Source organism: Argiope bruennichi, chromosome 5, assembly GCF_947563725.1.
Source record: "Argiope bruennichi chromosome 5, qqArgBrue1.1, whole genome shotgun sequence".
In the NCBI taxonomy this organism is placed as follows: Eukaryota; Metazoa; Arthropoda; class Arachnida; order Araneae; family Araneidae; genus Argiope; species Argiope bruennichi.
The window spans coordinates 117,706,000-117,727,060 of NC_079155.1; the positions used below are offsets into that span (position 1 = coordinate 117,706,000).

The following is a 21,061-nucleotide window of genomic DNA, read 5'->3' on the forward strand; positions in this document are numbered from 1 at the left end:
GTGAAACCACATGAACTTGTTATGAGGAAGGTATCCCTATTGTTAGATTAACAAATCACAATTCCCTTGTCAAATCTATCCCATCATCAGTGGAAAACATGGCATTTCTTTCGGTTATTTTAGAACTTGTGTTTCTTTATCTTCAGAGGTACTAACTTTTGTTCGCAATGTTTTCTTCCCTTCATTTTTTGCAAACATTTTTTAATCTCAATTATATAAAGTTAACCATGTACTCATGCTAATAAAGTCATTAAACGTTTCAAAATGGATTAGTTATATTTAAACTTCAGCTATCCCTCACCATGTTTTCATTATGGTGTTCAAGCTAAAAAGGTAATCATTGGATGTTTCAAGCTCATGAAAATTGCTTTAGCTTCTAATTTCTCTGGGCCTAATTCAATCCAGTGCTCACAAGCATAATGCAGTAATATTTTAATTGATACAAATATTATTAGTACAAAATTTCCAACAAAATTATTACGATATCTAACGATATAGACAAGTATTTATATTACTGGACAACATTGTGGTTATATTTACTATTAGGGAATTAGTTATTAGTTCAAAACTTGTTTCAGTATTAGTCTAAAGTTAGGGTGAATATTAAAGCACAAAATATTGGTTATCTGCCGAAAAATACCATATAATCAAAGTATATTCTGGTAAATAAAAATAATTATCTAATTACAAACAAGTCTAAACATTTCTAGCGCAAATGAAAAATCAAGATTAAAAAAGTAATTTTAATTATGATGTTGTCTTATCACTACTCAAAATCAAGTATATATAACAATTGATTCCTCTTCCAATCTAGTCATTAAATTGTTTATTTACTCATCAAATATAAAAGTTGGAATAGAAGATACATAAATTCTTAATGGCATATTTTAATGTAAATAACCAAAAGGCTATCGAATAAATTTTAATTCATTGATTAAAAATTTTTGTACAAGAAACTATTGCTCCATGAAATCCCTGGACGTCTGTTATTGACAACCAATTCTTTTAAAACGTCAGATCCTTCCAAAGAGCAGAACTGATACAAATGAATATCGATCAGAGGAGAACCTGGTTCTACGGTTGCCCAGTTCTGTCTGCCCTCATCAAAATAAATTGGAGGATGAACAGTACCATATCGCTTCCCCTTAAAGAGGTCTTCATACACAAATACTTTGCCATCAAGAACAACAGCTTTCGGAAGGACATAACTAAATGGTAAATCTGGTAGATCCCTCCAGGTGTCGCTGGCAGGTTCGTATATCTCCACGCTTTTCAGACAATTAAAAGGACTGTGCCCTCCTATCACATATAGCTGACCTCCAAATGAGGCTACTGCGAATTCCTGACGATATACTTTTGGAGCACTAACTGACCTCCAGCTGCAAAAATCTGAATCATACACCTGAACCATCATTGTTGGAAGATTTGCAGTTACATCCTCGCCGATGGCATAAATGAATCTGCCCATAATGATGGCTTCCCAAAGAATCATTGGAATCATTGGTTTCATAATCTCCCATGAATCAAAGAATGGATCGTAGCATTCCAACAAGGAAGTACTTTCCTCCCTTTCAGTTGCTCCTCCTACTGCATATATGGAATTACCCACGGCGACCACGTGATAATGAAATCGAGGAAATGGACTGGGTCGTACTTGTATCAAGGAACAACTTAGAGCATCGAATGCCAGGCTGCGGTTTTCCAAAGAATTGAACATGTAAATTCGTTCCTTTATCTGAATGAGAGAATCTGGCCAAAAGTCGATGTCGCCAACTTGTCGCCAAATATCCAGCTTATCATCATAAGTTAGATACAGTTTTATCGAAGGACTTTCTTTTAACGTACTGTAGTAACTTATGAAATTCAGATTCAAAGGCATTCGGCAATTATAAATATCCGAAATGAAATTTTGGTCTCTACGAATATGTGCTATAAAGCTATCACGATTCGAACTTGGCGATGATTTAAGTATCGCATTATTCATTTCATCGCAGAAAGGATTATGCTTTATGATTGGATGGTCAAGGATTTCCTTTGCAAATTCTTCATCAATTTCATCTAAATTTAAAACTGAAAGTAGCCGAGGAACAAAACGCAACTTCTCGAGTGTTTCCGTTTCTGACCAGGTCACGATGGCTTTCCAGATTGTTTTCTCGCTAGTCACGTTCAAATTCCTGTCTCCCAAAAACCGCAACAAAGAATCAAAAGGTAAATCAGCCACGTATTCTCTCGAATCCATTAGAACCTCTTCGAAATGTATCTGAATGAATCTAAAACAACTCTCTAAAAGCTGCAGATCTTTAATATCCCAAGCTACGGTGAAAAAGCGAAGGCAATTCTTCGTTGTCATCTTCTTCAAAGCAAACGAGCGGCAAAGTTTGAATAAGTCCTTCACTTTTAATACGCTGGAAGCCATTAGTAGATTCCTTGCATTTTCTTCCGTTAGGTTGATGTTCCCGATATATAGATAAATCAAAATGGTGTCCAAAGTCTTTTCATCTATATTCGGAATGTAGAAATGTTTTTCATGTTTGTTTCTGCAGAACAGAGATTTAAAGAAGATGTTTCGAAAAGCCAAAAACATTCTGTGAACGTAGAAGACGCCACCATCTTCAGTGAAAAGAAAAGCATCCGATAGCTTATGAAGTCTTTCGAATTCTCCAGTCTTAAAAATGTCTTTGAAATGCATAGGGTGATGATACTGTTGAATTTTATTTTCCACGTTCATATTTTTCATGAAAGCTTCTTTAAAAGTGTTCATTAATATATGCGGAGCTGAAGTTTAGCAAACACATCAGAATTTTCTTTTTTCAAATCTTAATGCTTTTTCAAATCTTAATTCTCTTTTGCAGATAGTTAGTTATCTATTATATTGACTTCTATTGTTGACCAAAAAAAATTCAACAAAGATTTATTTCTTGCAGATATTTATTTATGTTTTAAACAATATTATAATTCTTATATTTTGATTCATCCTGTAAGAATGTGAGAATAATGCAAGAAATTTTAAATATTGTTGCGGTATTTTTATAGTATTAAACAATATTGAGAACATTGAACAATATTATCATAAAAATATTGTATAATATCTTAGTGATAACAGATTTTTACCAGAATATTTTGCTCCGAATTAAATTTTTTTATTTATTTATATTATTTTACCGTAATAAGCTCAATAAAAAAGGTCGTTTTAATCATAATTTACAACAGCACGTCTTTAAAACTGAATACATGTATGTTGAAGTTAATATCAGCAGTGAGTAAAAGATATATTCATAAACTTTTTATATTTCGACATCCATTTTTATAGTTTTATCAGACTTAATTTAAATTTTGCATTTAATATTAGCAATTAACTTAAATATCTATTAAATATAAATTGTAGATCTAGGAAATGAATCCTCCGACATTCTCTTGAAAGAGATAAAGCGGTTTGACCAGCTTCAAAATCAGTTTATGATCCATCAGAATGTTTACAGGAAATATCGAATATGTTGTTTCGAAATTTAAAACTGCAAATTTTCAAACAGGATTAAGCAAATTTTCTATTAGTTATTTTTTATTTTTGTTTCTTGTATTGAGTTAATGTACTATCAGGGCACATTGAAAGAATATTAGTATTAATTTAGAATTAATTATAAGTTAAACTAACTAATTCATATTATTTCTAATTGTCTAGATAAATAAAGAGAAAATCAGCTAGACAGTGATAAGCCAACACATCAATTTGACATCTTGCCAAAGAAATAAATTTAGTTTCTAAAACCCGAAAAAGAATAAGTTGAAATGCTTTTGAAACTATCATGGTGAAACGTGGTGGAAATATACTTTAATGTACCGTTTCACACCTCCAAGAAAGCCAACAATGCCAAATCGCTAAAGTATTAGCTGCACAAAAAACGTTAGTATACAAATTGGTAGTTGGATTGCCAGAGAAACTATTCCGCTCGCTTATTTAGGTTGGCGACAAACTGGTGAGCATAATGAAGTAGATTTCAACCATTTCAGTAGCCACTTGCCATTGGTTGCCACCTTAGCAAATGTAAAGCGATGAACATGCTTAGTTACCGCAATGTATAAAACTAACAATAATAAAACGATAACTAACATAATATACTGCAAATAACAATAGTGATAATTTATTATTTTCACAATATACATTTTTTTCAAGATAGTTTAGCTGAAGGAATTCATAAAAGATGGATATGTTGAAGATAGGTATAAAAATTTTCTTCTAGTGCCATTTCACGCTTGTATTGTCAGTCAGAGGGTTATTTTTGAAGCATAATATTTTCTCTATATACTTAGTATACTAAATACATATAATATACTTACTATGCTAAAAGTTATAAAGTATCCTGTATATTTTAAAGCATTTTATCCCTCTATCAAAGAGTAGAATTTCTTTGTAAAATAACAATTGATCGAACTTATTTTTTAAATATTCTCATTATTTAAAAATATTTTTTCCTTAAAAAAATTGAAAAATGTTTTCATAAAGATTTTTCAAACAAAATAAAATTGTTCTTTTGATGGCCATACCAAAATTCCCCAATTTCAGCTTTCCTTTTGGAATTAAACCTGATTTTGTCATGCTAAACGGAAAATCATGACAACAAATGAATTCTTAAGTATGTCTACTTTAATATGAAAACATTTTCCTTTTACTATGAATCCTTTGTTTTCTCCTTTATCTGCGTAAACAATCAATCAGAGAGACTCCGATTTCTCGCATTAGTTTTATTCCAGTACAACTCTTTCTGCTTTTATATTCCCGCTAAAATTTCCTTCTTTTTGTGTTTGGATTTTTGAATAATTTGCCATTTCGGTATTCAAGACGTTGAAGTAAATCAAATCGATTATTAAGTTAAGCTCTTTCGCAATTGTTGTGCATGTATTATCCTCAATATATAGTTTTAGTCATTTCTGTTTAAGAAATTTTAGCTATAAGATCTATAACTTATATAATTTCATAACTATTAAATGAAGTATTAAAAACATGCATCCAATCTCTACACATAATAAACATGAATGTGCATCGTGCTGGTGCTCTACAGCAGCGATTCTCAACCTGTGGGGCGCACACCCCTAGGGGACCGCGAGCACACTAGAAGAGGGGCGCGCGAGAATATCCAAGAGAAAATATTATTTTAAAAAACTGATTAACTGACTGAAAGGAAAGCACACATACACATAGAAAAAATACATTTTGACATATTTGATAACTTATTAAAGTAAAAAAACATACTAAATCAAAACATACTAAATTAAAAACAAATTTAATAATTATTAGTGACTTTCTTGGGCCTGTCTTGCAAAGCAAAATTTTTCGAAGGAAGGCTTAGTATTATAAATAGCCATTCTCAGTTCTGTTTCTATATTTTGTCTTCAAAGAAGCCACAGCAGAAAATCCAGTTTCATAAAAGTCGGATGTTGAAAATGGTAATAGAATGTGAAATGCCCTTGTTTTCAGTGCAGAAAAATCATCCTTACTCCTGCCCAAAATTCAAACCCACTCGTAACTTGCTATCAGTTTGTCGCCAGCAAGAAAATACTTTTTAAAATTCTTTACCAGCATGGCTAAAAGATTTTCAATGGTTACAAAACAATATTTACATGTTCTTCTTCAGCCTTGTAAGTTTTAGTACAATCATCCACATTGGCAAACATTGTTAGGTTTTTCGCTTTAAATTTCTGCTGCACAATTCCAATTTTCTACAAAAAGCATTAACTTTATCACTCGTATCCAACATATGTGTATTTGCTCCTTGGAGTTGAAGATTCAGATTATTTTATTTCTCGAATATGTCGACCAAGTACCTCAATTTCATCACAAATAAACCATCGTGAAAATTCTCGGCCTCCGGTCTGTTTTCTCCTGCTTGGAAATTGGCGATTTCTTCTCTTTATTCATAAACACGTTGCAAAAATTTCTCACGTGATGACCATCTTGCCTCACAATAAAATAGTAATGGTGAATGTACTGAAACCCATGTCTTTACAAAGAGCGGAAAAGATTTTCGATTTCAGGAGTCTCATTTTTATATAATTTACTACGGTTACAACCGTAGTTAACACAGTATTCAGACCAGGACTCATTGCTTTCGAAGCCAAAGCTTCTCTGTGTCACGCAACTTCGAGAAAAGTTGACACTGTACATCTTCGGCTATATCGCCACTTCGATGAGCAGCAGTATCATTTGAAAGAGGTATGGACTGCAATTGTTTTGAAAAATTATCTCCAAACACAGTTCTACAATGTCAATTGCTGCTGGCAAAATAAATTCTTCACCAATAGTGTGAGGTTTTTCACATATGGCTATTTTATATGAACTTTGTAAGATGCAATTAAAGCTTTTTTATTCACAGACAATGTTTCTTTAAAAATGATTTTTGCTTTTTATATGATTTTCATTCGAAAAATATCTAGGTTTGTTGATGTACCCACTATGAAGCGTTTCCAAATGTCGTTTATTAGGTTTCATGTTGTCTGCGGCCATTTTTGAGCAAATGATACACAATGGCCTTTCTTCTTTATTTATTTCAGCACTGGTAAATCCAAAATTTAAGTATTCTTGAGAATATTTTCTTGATTTTATTTTCGGAACCACGCTCGTCTGTGTACTTGTTGATGCTTGACTATCGTCTAATGCTTGCTTACTTCGGCTTAAAAATTTATCCATGAGTCTGCATAAATCTACTGCCGTGAATATTTAATATGGTGAATTGCAATTAACACGAAAACATATATAACATACACATTCACTATAGATTCGATAGCGATAAAAGGATCGACTCGAATGAGACTGGCTGGAATTGAAACTTGCGTTATCGAACATTTTCCTTCTTCCTATGAGAAAACATTTGCTCCGCGCATGCTCGAGACGGCATAGGTCGTGTGGATTCCCTTCCACAAACATTATTTTTTTTTCACTTTTGTTTAGTCATGCTTCTGTTTTATTTCTTTTATTATTCGAAAAATGTATTCCCAGCTTCTAAATTTAACTCACCCCGTCTAGGTTAACTTTCATTAACGATTTTTTTTTTACTTTCATGTTCTTTTAACGTTGTCTCCCTGTTTGGCTTTCATTTCAAATATAATATTTTCCCCGCTTTCATTCGCTTCATCTGTTTACCGCCGGCTTGTCCAAAATGCAAGATGTGGTTTCTCGCCAACGGTGGCTCGCTTTTACTCTTGTTTTGGCAGTTAGTTAAAAATAATTTAAAAACAGAATCCAAAATACTCAATATACATTATTGTTGTATACATTTTATTGTAAGCGGGGGGCACGATGAAAATTATGATTGAAAACTGGGCCGCAAATACTGAAAGGTTGAGAAACGCTGCTCTACAGGCCAAACCGTTTGGCCTTGAACTGTCAGACGTGACGCATTCATACTTTGGAAGTAAGGAATGTATAGATTATCTCGTACCTTGTCTTGAGGCAGATTAAAAAAAATTTATCTCAATTCTAATTATTAATTAGACGAAATTTTAACTATCTTAACTTCCTAAAATATTAAAACACAAAAATTATATTTACGTCCTCTTAAAATTAAAAAATATATATATAACTTTTCAGTGTTACTAATTTAATATTCTTGCTATTTTTTTTTCTTTTAGAAATTTGATAATTTATTAAAAATATTTTTTTTCTAATTTCTAACAACAGGTTACATGGTTTCCCTGAAATTCAAAGTGTTTTAGTTGTTTTAACAAATATTTAATCGCACAGTTCGAAAAGTTCACATATACAATGAATAGAACAAACTCAAGACAGTTAAGATTATGAATTTATTATTGTTATGACGTGAGGTTTGTTGACGCAGTCTAAATTATTTGACGATCTTTCGCTTGTGCTTGGCTAACCAAAAGGTACAAAGAAAGAAAAAAATCCCTTAGTACTTTGATTAATTAAAAGTTAAGCAAAAATTCAACTTTTTTTCATGATATCTTTCGAAAATATTACAGCACAAAAGTGATTTTTACATCATTTTAAAATTCAAACATAAACATTATCTTTTCAATATCACCAAACTTTTGCAGCATGTATTTACTTTTTTAATAAATTAGTTAAAGAAAATATTTAAAACATACTTTACAACAATTTATTCATAGTTAAAGTAAAACTCAAATCGTTTTCAATATTGCCATTAATATTTCTTCAAGGCATTTTTTCCATTATTGATGATCAAAATATGAAGATTAGGTTTATTTTTCTCTGTTGAATAAGGTTTAATTATAAGGCAATTTTAATATTTGTAATTTTGTTATACTTACATTTTAGGTTTAACTTCTAAATAAAACAATGTTGAAAGCGCATCCCTTTTTAAACATTACTATTCTTTCCTGCGATATAATCGTAATGATATAGACAGAAAATTAGAAAAATTCTTAGTAGAATGAGCAAAACGGTATTAAGCCTCCTAAAATAGTATAGATTAATTGCCCATCAAAAGTTTGAAATTTCAAAATATTTTGCCTGAGGAAGCCTTCAAACCGAAATTATACACAAAATATTTAATTGAGATTTGCGGTAACAATTAGTTCTGGCGAACCGACTGATGAGTCAAAGATAGCTCATCTTAAAATAACATGTTTTATAATATTGCTGTTTCTAATTATTTTTATTAATATTTGCGTAAAATGTGTATTTTTTTAACATTTTATATGAAATGTTTTTGTTGTCACATGTATTGTTCAATTGTGGTCCTAATGAGTAGTGCTGATAAAGCCGTCCTCATTGTTTACTAGTTTGATATCGAATGACATCATATTTCACCTTGTTGTCTCGTCGATTTATTATCTGTCAGTCAGATAGATATGACTTTTTATATGTTTCAAGTCTGCTTTCTCCTGATATTTACGATTAGCACGTTTAGAGATAATCCTGAAATCTGTATCTTGAATAGATTACGGATATCTGTTGTTTATTTCGAAAAACCCGTCCAAAACCTTCCTAATATTCATTAGCATACTTTAATAATCTTAATCCTTTAATAATGAGTCCTTTATTGTAGGGTTTGCAAAAATATTATAGATCTCGGGTAAAGTAGAGAATGGCTGTCATGGCAATAGCGAGAAATAGTTACGAAGTATTAAACTTTGGTGCGCATTTGGCATTTTTACTGAATCTCTTGTGCGATCTTTAGCGAGCTTTTTGGCAGGCATGCAATTAGTAGTATCCGAAAATTGAATTTGTGCTTTGGGCAAGTTTTTCTCAACTGATTAGAATAAAGATTTGACACAAAACTGCACTTGTAGTCACAAAATTTCATATCGAATTTGATATATTTTAATCATTGAGTTTTGGAATGATAGCGTTTACTTATTTCTGAAAGAACAAACAGACAGATAGTCAACCTGATGTTGAAGCTGGTTCGCAGCTGTCTACACTATATATGTTAAATCTATGCACCAAATTTATATATTTAGCTCTCTTCGTTTTATAATTATCGTGCTAACGTATATTTGAACAGCCGGACTTTCTCTGAACAAATTTTATTCAAAATTTGACATAAATCTTCAAATTGGTGTAATGATCTTATACTGATTTCATCCGTCTAGGTCAAACAGTTTTTGAGTAATATTTATTATAGACAAACAAATGGAAATTTTCCAAAAATGGGTTTTTCGAACTCAGAGAAGTCTAGATTCGTCAAAATTTCGAGTTTTTCTGAACTATTTCTTTATTGCGTATACGAGAAACTATCCAATGAAACATTTCATATAATTCCTTTTCATTACAAATTATCAACGAAAATCTTCACATTTTTCTTCAAAGCCCTCAGGCATTTTAACATGTGACCTTTCAGCATTCAATGTATATCAGCCTCTGTTGCTATATACCCCATTATTCAATCATCCAGATTATTTGCATTGCTGGTAGCCATGGCGGTGAGAAAGGGAACATTAAAAATTTTTAAATGATCCCCTGAATATTTTTTTAAAAATTCGCAGCAAAATTTATAATTTCGTAGGAAAGACTGGAATATCCTAAGGATATTAAAACTACTATTTTAAGCTTCCCTATATTATTGAACATTGAGTTTCTAATAAACTGCGAATCGAATCGAAAAGACTGAAAGTTTTTCTAAAGAGCCGAATTTCGGACTATATATATAAATGAAATAATTTGCAAGATATCACGATCACATGACACAAGTTCTATAGGTGTCACCCAACATCTTATTTTCTAATCAAAAGTTTCCTTTGCTCAGATAAGATTAACAATTTCAAAATTATTTTGTTGTCACTCTCTTAAGATGTGCCATGCGTCCATAAATTAGCCCCAGATCAGATCGTTTTAGCGATAAAACGTATAAAAATAAACAGTGTACAATGTAGTGATCTATTTGAAACTTTCTCGCATATTATCTAACGAAGATGTAACATGTCTTCACAACAGCATAAAAATTGTGGATCTTGTGCAATAGGATGGAAAGAAAAACAATCAATTTTTAATTTTTAATAGCAAGAAAAAGTTGCCTTTTGGTGTAGATAAAATAAATTATGAATATGAAAATATTGGAGTAGGCCTTGAGGTACGCAAGGTTGTTAAAGTTTCATAAAAAAGCACTTTTTGCAACTTTTTAAGGATTTTTGAGTGCCTCGATTATGAAATAAAAAGCTTTCCTTGGGCGTTTCCATATGAATAAAAGTATGAAAACAGTTTTACTATTGCACTGGCATGGCACTGAGTCATCGCCGGGCGGTTGTTGGGTAACGCGGAAATTTGCTTGCATCCGGTGACAAGGACAGAGCTGGTTTCAAATCAGTAGCTTTGCCGAGTTCAGTTGAGTTGGCGTCTCTTCTCCGTCTATTGTGTAACTGATTAACGTAACTGTGCTCGTGTGCTTTGCTGTGAGTAAAAATCGCTGAGTCTAAATTAGAGAATACTAGACAAAAATAGGAATGCTCTAATTTTGGGAAATTTAGTGATTGGCTTGAAGTTGAACTCTCTACTTACGAATCTGGTGCTACTGTTATATAAGGTACAACCTCAAAATTGCTTTAGATAAGGGTCCTTCTGTAAGCGAAATATGTGACACTTTAGTTCCCTTAATAGAACAAATATAGTCAAGAGTTTCTATTCCCGTTGCTTCTAGCAAAAGAATTTCACAAATGATAAAAGCTTATCACGCTAAATACAGGAATTTAATAAAGTCTAAAAGCAGAAAATGTTCAAATAAGTTTAATTCCAACATCACAGAATTTAGAGAAAAAGTTAGATGTTTATTTGATATTGCTGATTTGTATAAAAGAAAAAAGTGCCAGTTATGGAATAAAAGGTTCTAAATGATCAGTGCTCTAACAGAAAAATATTTATACGTAGTATTGATATTGCCAAAACAAGTGCTTTGAGGATGAAAGAAGTAAGAAAGAGTAAAGAACTACAGAGAATACTTAAGTTTAATCAAGAACAGGCAAAAAATACTAGCGTATGAGAAACGATTACTGGCGACAATGACAACGCTGAAGAAAACAGTGTTCTTTACGAAAAGAGGCAAGCCCATCAGATCCATCAAATTGGCAAAAAGCGATAAAATTATCAAGTGTCTGTGCGGTTTAATATTAAGTTAAAACTTTATACAGAAGGCATCTGAAGCTGAACCAAATAGTATAGGGGACTCGGTTATCCACTTTCCCCGGTTTCGTTGTCAAATGTAAGCAGTAGAAAGAGCTGTGACACGGGTGGCCGAATCGAAATGTCTGTGGTTCAATCTCAAGAGAAGGATACATAAGAGCAAAAATTGACTCACATGTGAATATGCCAAAATGTAATTAAAAAAAAACAGTTTAACATGGCAATGAATTAGAAACAAACATTTTGCAGCTGTAACATTTGTAATCATTAAGGATACAGAAATAAGAAACGCAAAATTTGACATAAAAAGTATTTTTTCATTATTATACTTTGTAATTAATAATTTTTTCCAATTTTTATGCTTATATATGTATTTAAAATCAGCTTTTGTAACATTATATGAACGAAAAATTCACAAAAATATTATTTTATCAAATTTTATAATTTTTCAATTTTTTTACAAATTTCAAGCTTGTTGCGGCACTTTAAGGTAATGCAATATTGCAACAAAATTCTTAAATATTGTTTTTGAACCTAAAAGGCAACTTTTCTGCACTATTACCAAACTAAAATCTAAAAAAAAAAAAAAAAAAAAAAAAAATTTTAAGGCCATTGGCGTATTACCCTATTGTGCAAAGTTATGAATGCCACTAATGTTAAGGATGCAACTTATTCAACTTCATTCATTTCAGAATCGCGCTCATAAACCTTTTGTGTCTTGCTGTACATTGAAACAAAACAGAATGTGTATTTTGGACTCCTTTTTTCGCGTCGAAGCAAATATATATATATATATATATATATATATATATATATATATATATATATAATACTGTGCTATAAATTCAGTTAATAAGATTACATGCGAAATTTCATTGATATAAATCGTTATATTTCTGAGTTACTATGTTTATAATGTACAGACCGACAAACGGTAAACTCGTTCACAGATTGGTTTTAAAATTTAATACGGATTTATACTATTGATGCAAAAGTTATGTGCCAAATTTTATCCAGCTAGATCTTCCTAATTTATAGCAGTTGTGTTGACTTGAATTCGGGTTGACAGATAAATAAATATCCTGTGAATATATTTCGCTCAAAATTCCATTAAAAATGTCATATTTAGTGTAAGAGATTATAAACATAATTTCATTCATCTAGCTCAAATAGGGGTTTTGAATTATTGAGTTCACGAGCATGCAGATGTAATTCCAGAAATGAGTTTTCCAGACTTAACGAGATCTAAAAGATCGTAAAATTGGTCAATATCTCGAAGTCAATTTTTTTTTTTTGACATTTGCAATATTATGTATACTTTATGTACGAGAGAAAATCTGTTTGCTTCACAATACTTGACATTAGATGTATATACAAATTGCAAAGTAAACAGTAAACTCGTTGATGGATTGTTTTTAAATTTAATATTGATGTACACTTTTGATGTAACTAACATAAATTATCCTATAAAGAAAGATAATTTTCCCAGATCTAATCTGATTAAAGTAAAAAAGGTTTTGATAATCATAAAGTCTTTTATTCTTTGCTAATCGCCTAAAGCGATCAGCTGCTTCTCCAGGAGCCTTGATCATATTTAACTTCAGATAAATCGCATTTCTAACTCCATGTTCATAATTCCTCCAAAGTGTCTGACATTAAATCCATGTTAATCCATTGTCTTGGTTAAGTTCTGTTTATCGTGCACATAAACCTGTTAAAAACGCAAATATCAGTTTCATTTAAGTTTCGCAATATTGTAACTTCACTTTTTTATTTGTCTTGTAGACTATGCAGATATTAAACAGAATCCTCCTTTAGTTTTCAACAATGGAAGATAATAATGCGATTAAGTATTTGATGAAACAATGAAACTGTTTTGAGTTCCAGGGCAACAATGTAATGCATTTTTCGAAATTACACACAAAAAAAATATTTTAAAAAAATTGCTAAAATTTAAAAAAAACTGCAATAATTAAATTTATTCCATTAAAAAGATATTTTTGGAATAAATTAGTTGTTAAATTTATTCCATTAAAAAGATATTTTTGGAATAAATTAGTTGTTAAATTTATTCCATTAAAAAGATATTTTTTTTAAATGTTGAAATTATGTGAAGTTTATTTTTATGCCATAATAGTTTTAGCAGTTATTGCAGAAAAACGCCAGAAGTCAGCTTAATTTTTAATTAATTAACATTCTAACTAAAGTTTCAAACAAAAATCATTCCGAGATGAATATTTCCACTCCTCCATGTAATGTGTACATGTACAAAAGATAGTAGCTTTAGGACAAATGGTCTAGCCTGTAAAGCGCCACACGCATAATCACACATAAGCATATTCATCCTTATTATTAGATGACAAAAAGCAAATTCATCCAGATTTCCTCAAATGTTCTTTTTTTTATACCTTCCATTTGTTTCTTTTAACATGTGTCATAATTAATCAGAGTGAAACCGGATACTTTAAATTACTCTTCTTTTTAAAAAATGCTTGAACGGCAATTTAAATGAAAAATTCATTAAAACGTCATTGTCACAAACACTATTTTTTATTTTTATCGTTAGCGCAGCTTCTGCTTATTCAGCATTTACAGCTAAAAAAGCAAGAACAATATATGAAACATTAAAGAAAATCAGGAAAGTAGTATTTTTTTTTTCGACTGCATGCGTTGTCACATGGAAAAATAAAGGATGATGTTGAAAATGATAACAAAGAAGCTTGTTTATGTAAAGATAAGATAAAGTTTATCTATTGTTTTGTCACAAGAAAAACTTTTTTCATCGATTTAAATAACATATGCGTAAATAAACTGCATTGCCGAAACGTTAAATTTTTATAGAAAAATTTAATAGGAAAATGGTTAGATAAGTATTAATTTTTAAGACTGATAAATTTTTTATCTATTTTACTGTGAACATATTCCCTGTGTTTAGGAAACACCCATCTTTATTCTTGTTTAACATATTATACTGGCTAGAGTCAAAATCCTGATTTTACGAGTTGTATATTTGGGAACTGTAGCTAGAAAAATCACCAGAGTATTTGTGATGCAACGAAACGAAAAGTAAATCAAAGATAATTTCTCAACCATTCGATTCAAATTTAAACTCTGGTTATCACTCTTTATGACTCTTATGACCTAAATTAGAAGTGATTTGTTCATATATGTCACATCTTATGAAAATCTGAGTCCTCAAAAAGAATGACCAGTTAAGGTACAATTCTACTTTAAACGTTATAGATGGACAATCAAAAGTATTTTCTATTACTGCCAGTGGGAGTGGGCCTCAAAGCTTTCTCGCATATTATCTAATAAAAGTAGTATCCCAGAGAATGCCTTACCTGGCATTAGCGCACAATAGTTACGAAATATTAATCTTTGATCCGGATACCATTTTTACTGAATCAATCATGTAAAAAATGGTGAATCTTTTAGAAATTAATTTAATGTGTAGTTAAAGCATTCGAAAGTGGAATTTGTGATTTGGAAGCGTTGTTCCTAGCCGAATGAAATCAAAATTAAATAGAGAACTACAATTGTAGTCACAAAGCCCCATACCAAATTAGATATGTCATTTTGTTTTTGAATTATCGCCTTTAAATATTTCTAAAAGTGCAGGCTGACAAACAATCAAGCCCTCATTGGATTTCACTCAAAATTTGATAAATTTGAACCAGAGGCTCTAGGTCTAAAATCTGATGCTGTTAACAAGTAACTGTTGAGATTTAAACGAATAGAAGTATCATTGTGCAATATCGAATTAAAATTCACTTCCATCATTAGGTAGCAGTCGATCTTATCTATATATGTATATCTACCGCTGCTGCTAAGGCTGTTTAAACATTTTCTACCAGAACACGAAAAAGTAGCGATTTTGCGAGAAATAAAATCCTTTTCCCTCAGCTTAAGTTTTCCTACAGCGTCTAAGCTGAGAAGGAAAAAGATGGAGATAAGTTCAAGATCACGAGTTCGCTGATAAATGCCGACACTTAGAAATGCAGATGAACAAATATTAAATTTAAAGGATATTATCGTCTTTTTGCTAATGCTGCTTTATCTGTTTGGATACTTTTTAATCGATGAATCTCGTACTGTTATTATATAAAAAAACTACGCTTTTAAGATATGGGTATTTAAGATAAACTTCTGATAATTTTAAGAGCCAGATACGGAAACGGTCGTCTCGTCTAAAACTATATTTTTTTTAGTTGCTTAGGTTTTATATGTGTATTTGTTTGATATTCCAGTTTTCAAAAGATATTTTAAACTTTTTTTGCGTCTCAAACATCGCAACATTTTACAAACAAACAAACATTATATTCAATGCATCGATGAAGATGAAGTTTTCGCATACAGAAAGAATAAAGTAAATGGCAATGCATTTAATCAATTTTTCTTTTAATAATACATAGACAAAATATTATTAAAAAAATCGCAATAAAAAAGAGATGCTTTAAGATATATACACAAATAAAATAAAATAATTTACTGATTTTTGTAAAAAAGGAAACCAACAAACTTGTAAATACTGTAACCTGCCTTTGTATAGTCATAATTTTATATGTAGGCCTTTTACTAGAAAAAAAAATCTGCTCGGCAATCTGGAAGGCAAAGGTGGATCCATTATCATCGAATTGAATATTTTCAAATTCGTTTCAATCTTTCGTCAAAAATCATGCAATATTGCATATTGAAGCGATTACAGTTTATGACTTTATTGATATCGCCCAATCCAGCCCTTATTGCAAAATGATTATTTAACCTGATCTTTAATGTCACATTTAAATAAATAAATAATTGCAATCAAATGTATTCAAAAGATCAAATCGCAGTTTCTGATATTTTCTAAAGCTGGCCCATTTTTCATAAAAATGCCAAAAAATATTTTATTAAACTTTAGTCCACGCATTTAAGCAATATCAAATTAAGAAAAGCGAGTAGCTGTACGCGTTTTCTTACTAATTTAAATCTGACAATGCAATTTTATGCTAAAATAAGCGTTCGAAGTTAGTAGTTGAAAATCATTTTTTGATTTATGTCTTGTTTGATTTATTTTCCTTTCTTTTATTTCTTCAAATATTCTTTCTCTTTTCTTATATAATAAATGTGCAACATTTTTGTGTTTAGGTGGCAATGCGGAACACACACACATATACGCATATTGGAATTAAATTTAGTTTGTTATTTCCACAGAAGGGCATACTCTTGTGTTTGTTCACAACAGAACACAACAGCGAAAGTGTGATAATTTTTTCTCGGTGATTTTAATGAGAGATTCTTAAAATGATTTTTTAACATGTTTCAAAGAATTCACTGTAAGAATCGATACTGGGCAGGGAATTTTAGGTACCTTTAAAAGAAATGCGTGGGCGTCAGGGATCTTATAATGTGATAGAAATATATCGCTTATAATGTGAAAATTGCCATCAGCTTTTTTAGAGAATGTGATAGAATGAATTAATTAAAAAAGTGTTATTTGGATCTGGAAAATAAGGGGCAGTTTTTGAATAAAGTAATATAGGCTAATTTAAAATAAAAGATAAGAAATTAATTAGTATTTAAATTCGATTAAGAAATATCATTACACACATATATGAGTTGCTAACGTTTTTCAATCATTCATCATACTGGGCACATTGGTTTTTGTATGTCCCGTCGCAGAAAAGTACCACCATCGGCGATGAAAAAAAATTATCAGACAATTTGAGGAAAATGCATTGATAGTGTTGTAATGGCAAATTTTTATTTCTCTTTAATCTTCTTCCACAAAACAATCACTATCATCGATTTTCAACTACTCATCAATCAATGACCACCACAAAATTCGTTTCTCAGCGAGAACATTTTCACATCCTTCATTTGAAATTTCCCACCTCTGTCCAGACCATGGAATCGCACATCACGTTTTGTTCATAAATTTCATAAATTCATGTGTGAATTTCAATTGATTTAGTGCTACAAGCATTAGAACGTTACCCTTTTGCAATTCGAATATTCATTTTTTAAGAAAAATTTTAAACGCTCTATATACAATATTTAGTCATCTAAAAATGATTTCTATTGTTCGCCAATGAAACAGTAAAGTAGACGCGCATGCGTGAAATCATGAACGAACTCTAATTCTATAATCAAAATTGAAAATGGAACTTCTAGTAGCCCTTGTATATAGGAAACTTTCTGGATTTCTGTGCCGGAGTTGGACTCCCGGCAAATGAATTAAAAATATATTATTAGATTAATTGCCAAAAAAAAATTTAACAAAAATTGAGAATTTATATGTTATAAAACATTAAGGTTGTGATGTTTGTTTACAGTGAATTATTAAAATCATTCTTAAGTAAGTGTAAAGCTTATTATTTATTTAAAATGTGTTGGAATATCAATCCTTTATTTAACCGATATTTCACTTGACCAGTTCCTATATAAAAAAAGTAATTTTGGAGAAGTTTATTATTTTTTTATAATCTATAATAATAATTAAATGCTCTTATTTGTAAGTCAAAAAATCATTAATGATAATGGCTAATTTTTCAAGAATTTTATTTATTATTTTTACTTATTATATATATATATATCTATACTACTATTATAAATGTGAAAGTTTGGATGGAAGGATGGATGTTTGTTAGTCAATCACGCCAGAACGGCTGAACGGAATTGGAAGAAATTTGGCACAAAGATAGATTATAGTATGGAATAGGACATAGGCTACTATTTATTCCGGTTAATTGAATGGTTAACTTTTTATTAATTAGAAACTAACTTCCCGCCAAAAATTTTTTCATTTCCCCAACGCCAAATGAGTACGGTTTCAGGCTTTTTTCCCCCCACGCTAATAAGGTTAGGCTTAACATGCTTTCGACCGATTATTTCAAACGATTTTGTTTATTTTCTTAGTGTTTTATGCATTTAAAATTAAATATTGTTAATTAATCGATCTTTCGGATTCATTCTGAAGTACTTTTGAATTAAAATAAAACAGAATAAAGGAAATTAAAAATTTCTAATCTGTATTTTGTTACCCCGACTGGCGTAGAAAATTCATGCGTTGCCCCAATTGGCGTTGAAAATTCAGACATGCGCAGTGTGTTCTGATTCTCGACAACTGTATTTTCAACGGATACAGACTTGATTTTGTTTTGGTCATACTAATCAGCTAAACTGTTTTCAACAGTACCATAATGATACGGTTTTATAACATTTTACATTGTGATCAGACCGTCAGTTCTCACACATACACATCAAAATTTCCACGCATACGAAGTCGCGGGTAAAAGCTAGTATATATATTTTTAAAAATAAATAATATTCATCAAGTTACTATTGTAAAATAATTACCATATTAATGATTTGTTTAGTTTAATTTAAAAATTTCCTGAAATGTGGAACTAAAGTGACTCATTGCTAAAAAAGAAATTTCATATTGTTTACTTTTTCGTAATAATCCTAAATCCACAATTGCATATTTGTGTTATATTTCTTAGTTTAAAAAATCGTACTGTTTAATATGATGCATTCATTCACGTTTGATAGGTAACTACTTTTTTGGTAATTAGAAACGTTTGGTAATTAGGGATGTTATTTGAATAATGATTCCAAATTTATAATATATACAAATTTGAGTGTGAAATGCTCGTAAATTAAATTTTTCTGAAATTGCCACAAAAGAATCAGGAAATATGGACCTGTGGTGAAAGCTTTTAAGCCAGTTAACAGCTATGCTGCATGAGCAATTGCTTTTGTATCGTGGTCATGTTACTGGGCTGCGGACCAAAGTCGTCAGACTCACTTGAAGCAGCAACACAAAAAAGGCCGCAGCAACCCAAAAGTCGTCAGACTCTCTTGACGCAGCATCAGCAACAGCAACCACACACACTCGCCATAACGCTTGGCGCTAATCAAATGGGTACAGGCACATTAGACTCAACAACTACATTCATTACCACTCAACAGCCATATCGTTCGTCTCACCTCCGACTCACTGGAGGGAGAGTTTGTGGTGAAAGCTTATAAGCCAGTTAACAGCTACGCTGCACGAGCAATTGCTTTTGTATCATAGTCATGTTATTGGGCTGCGAACCACAAGGTCCCAGGTTTTATCCTCGCGCATAACAAACCGCACAGACCCCTAGGCAGTTATCTGACTTGCCTCTTTTTAATTCGGTCATTAAATCACTATAGATTTTGCTAATGAACTCTTGAGTTAGCCATCTTAATGGTAATAACTGCAGATGTTCGCTTCGAACTCAGGCATTATTCCTGTTATGGTCTTTCTCGCATATCCTCTAATAAAGGTGTTATCCCACAGAACGTCTGATATGACATAAGCGTACAATAGTTGCGAAATATTAAGCTTTGGAATAAATTTAGCAATTTACTGAATTCATTGTGTGATCCCTTACGAGTATTTTGGCGATTTATCTGTGACATGTGTATCCGAAAATCGAATTTTTGTTTCATATACGCTTTTCCCAACCGACTGAAATAAAAAGTCGACAAAGAACTAAACTTACACTCACAAAATCGCATACCAAATTCGATCTATTTAAATTTTTCAGTTAAGACGTTTACATGTTTCTGAAAGAACAGACCGGTAGACGTTTCAACCAGTTGTTGAATTTGACTTAAAATTTGAAAGTGACTATAATAACGATGATAAATCTGTATACCGAATTTTATCCATCTAACTCTCTTTATTCTATAGTTACTGTGTTAGCTTATATTCGAACAGCCGGACAGACAGACTTCCTCTGAAAGGAATTTGATCAGCAATAAAATACAAAATTTACAAATTTTGTGTGAATACTGTATACCAAATTCCATTCCTTTTCCTCAAAGCGTTTTTGAGTTATGTTTGTCACAGACGGACAGAGAGACATATTATTCTTCAAACTCAGAGAGGTCTGGAACGTGGTCAGAGGGATTCATCAAAATCTCGAGTTCCAATAAGAGAAAATAAAAATCGCCATGTGAGAAATTGTTATAAATGAACCACCTGTTAAGAACTTCATTCATTCTGAAGGAAGAAAAACATAATAGCAGGTGATTTAGAGTGTTTTGATTAAATTTAAAACTATTTACAGCGTATCGTATTTTTGATAACAAGTGAAACGAGTTGGAAACCTCTGTGTGATTTGAATTCTGCACAGATGTTGAAAAGTTGTAACATCTGTTTACACTTTCAAATAGCAAGAGTTTCAGCGTTTCTGCACGTGCATACGTAAGGTCTCATAATATCTCAGGTCTTCTCTGAAAAATTAATGAATATTCACGAAGTCATTTTTTTTTATTTTACTTGTTCTTATTGCATGTTTTTTTTACGACACTGAACAAGTCGAATTAAAGACAGAATTTTGATATCTATATTTCATTCTCTTTTCTATGTGCTAATTTTTATGTGATTTTATGTAGTTGTGTGTACTCGATAACAATACAGTATTTTAATATTTTCAAAATATAATTAGCAATTAT

The 21,061-nt window shown here is 31.1% G+C and overlaps 2 protein-coding genes across 2 annotated transcripts in view; one reads left to right on the forward strand and one right to left on the reverse strand.

The window, feature by feature from the left end:
* The window catches only part of LOC129968483 (sphingomyelin phosphodiesterase-like), a 62,894-nt gene that overhangs the window by 13,770 nt on the left and 28,063 nt on the right, over nucleotides 1-21,061 (forward strand). The window lies entirely within an intron of this gene.
* Nucleotides 890-2,416, reverse strand: LOC129968373 (kelch-like protein 3). The gene has a single exon (XM_056082229.1). It carries the CDS (start codon nucleotides 2,414-2,416, stop codon nucleotides 935-937), a length of 1,482 nt encoding a protein of 493 aa, XP_055938204.1. The 3' UTR covers nucleotides 890-934.

Coding starts and splice junctions, on each gene's coding strand:
- LOC129968373 (XM_056082229.1), bottom strand. CDS start 2,416: ATGGCTTCCAGCGTATTAAAAGTGAAGGACTTATTCAAACTTTGCCGC.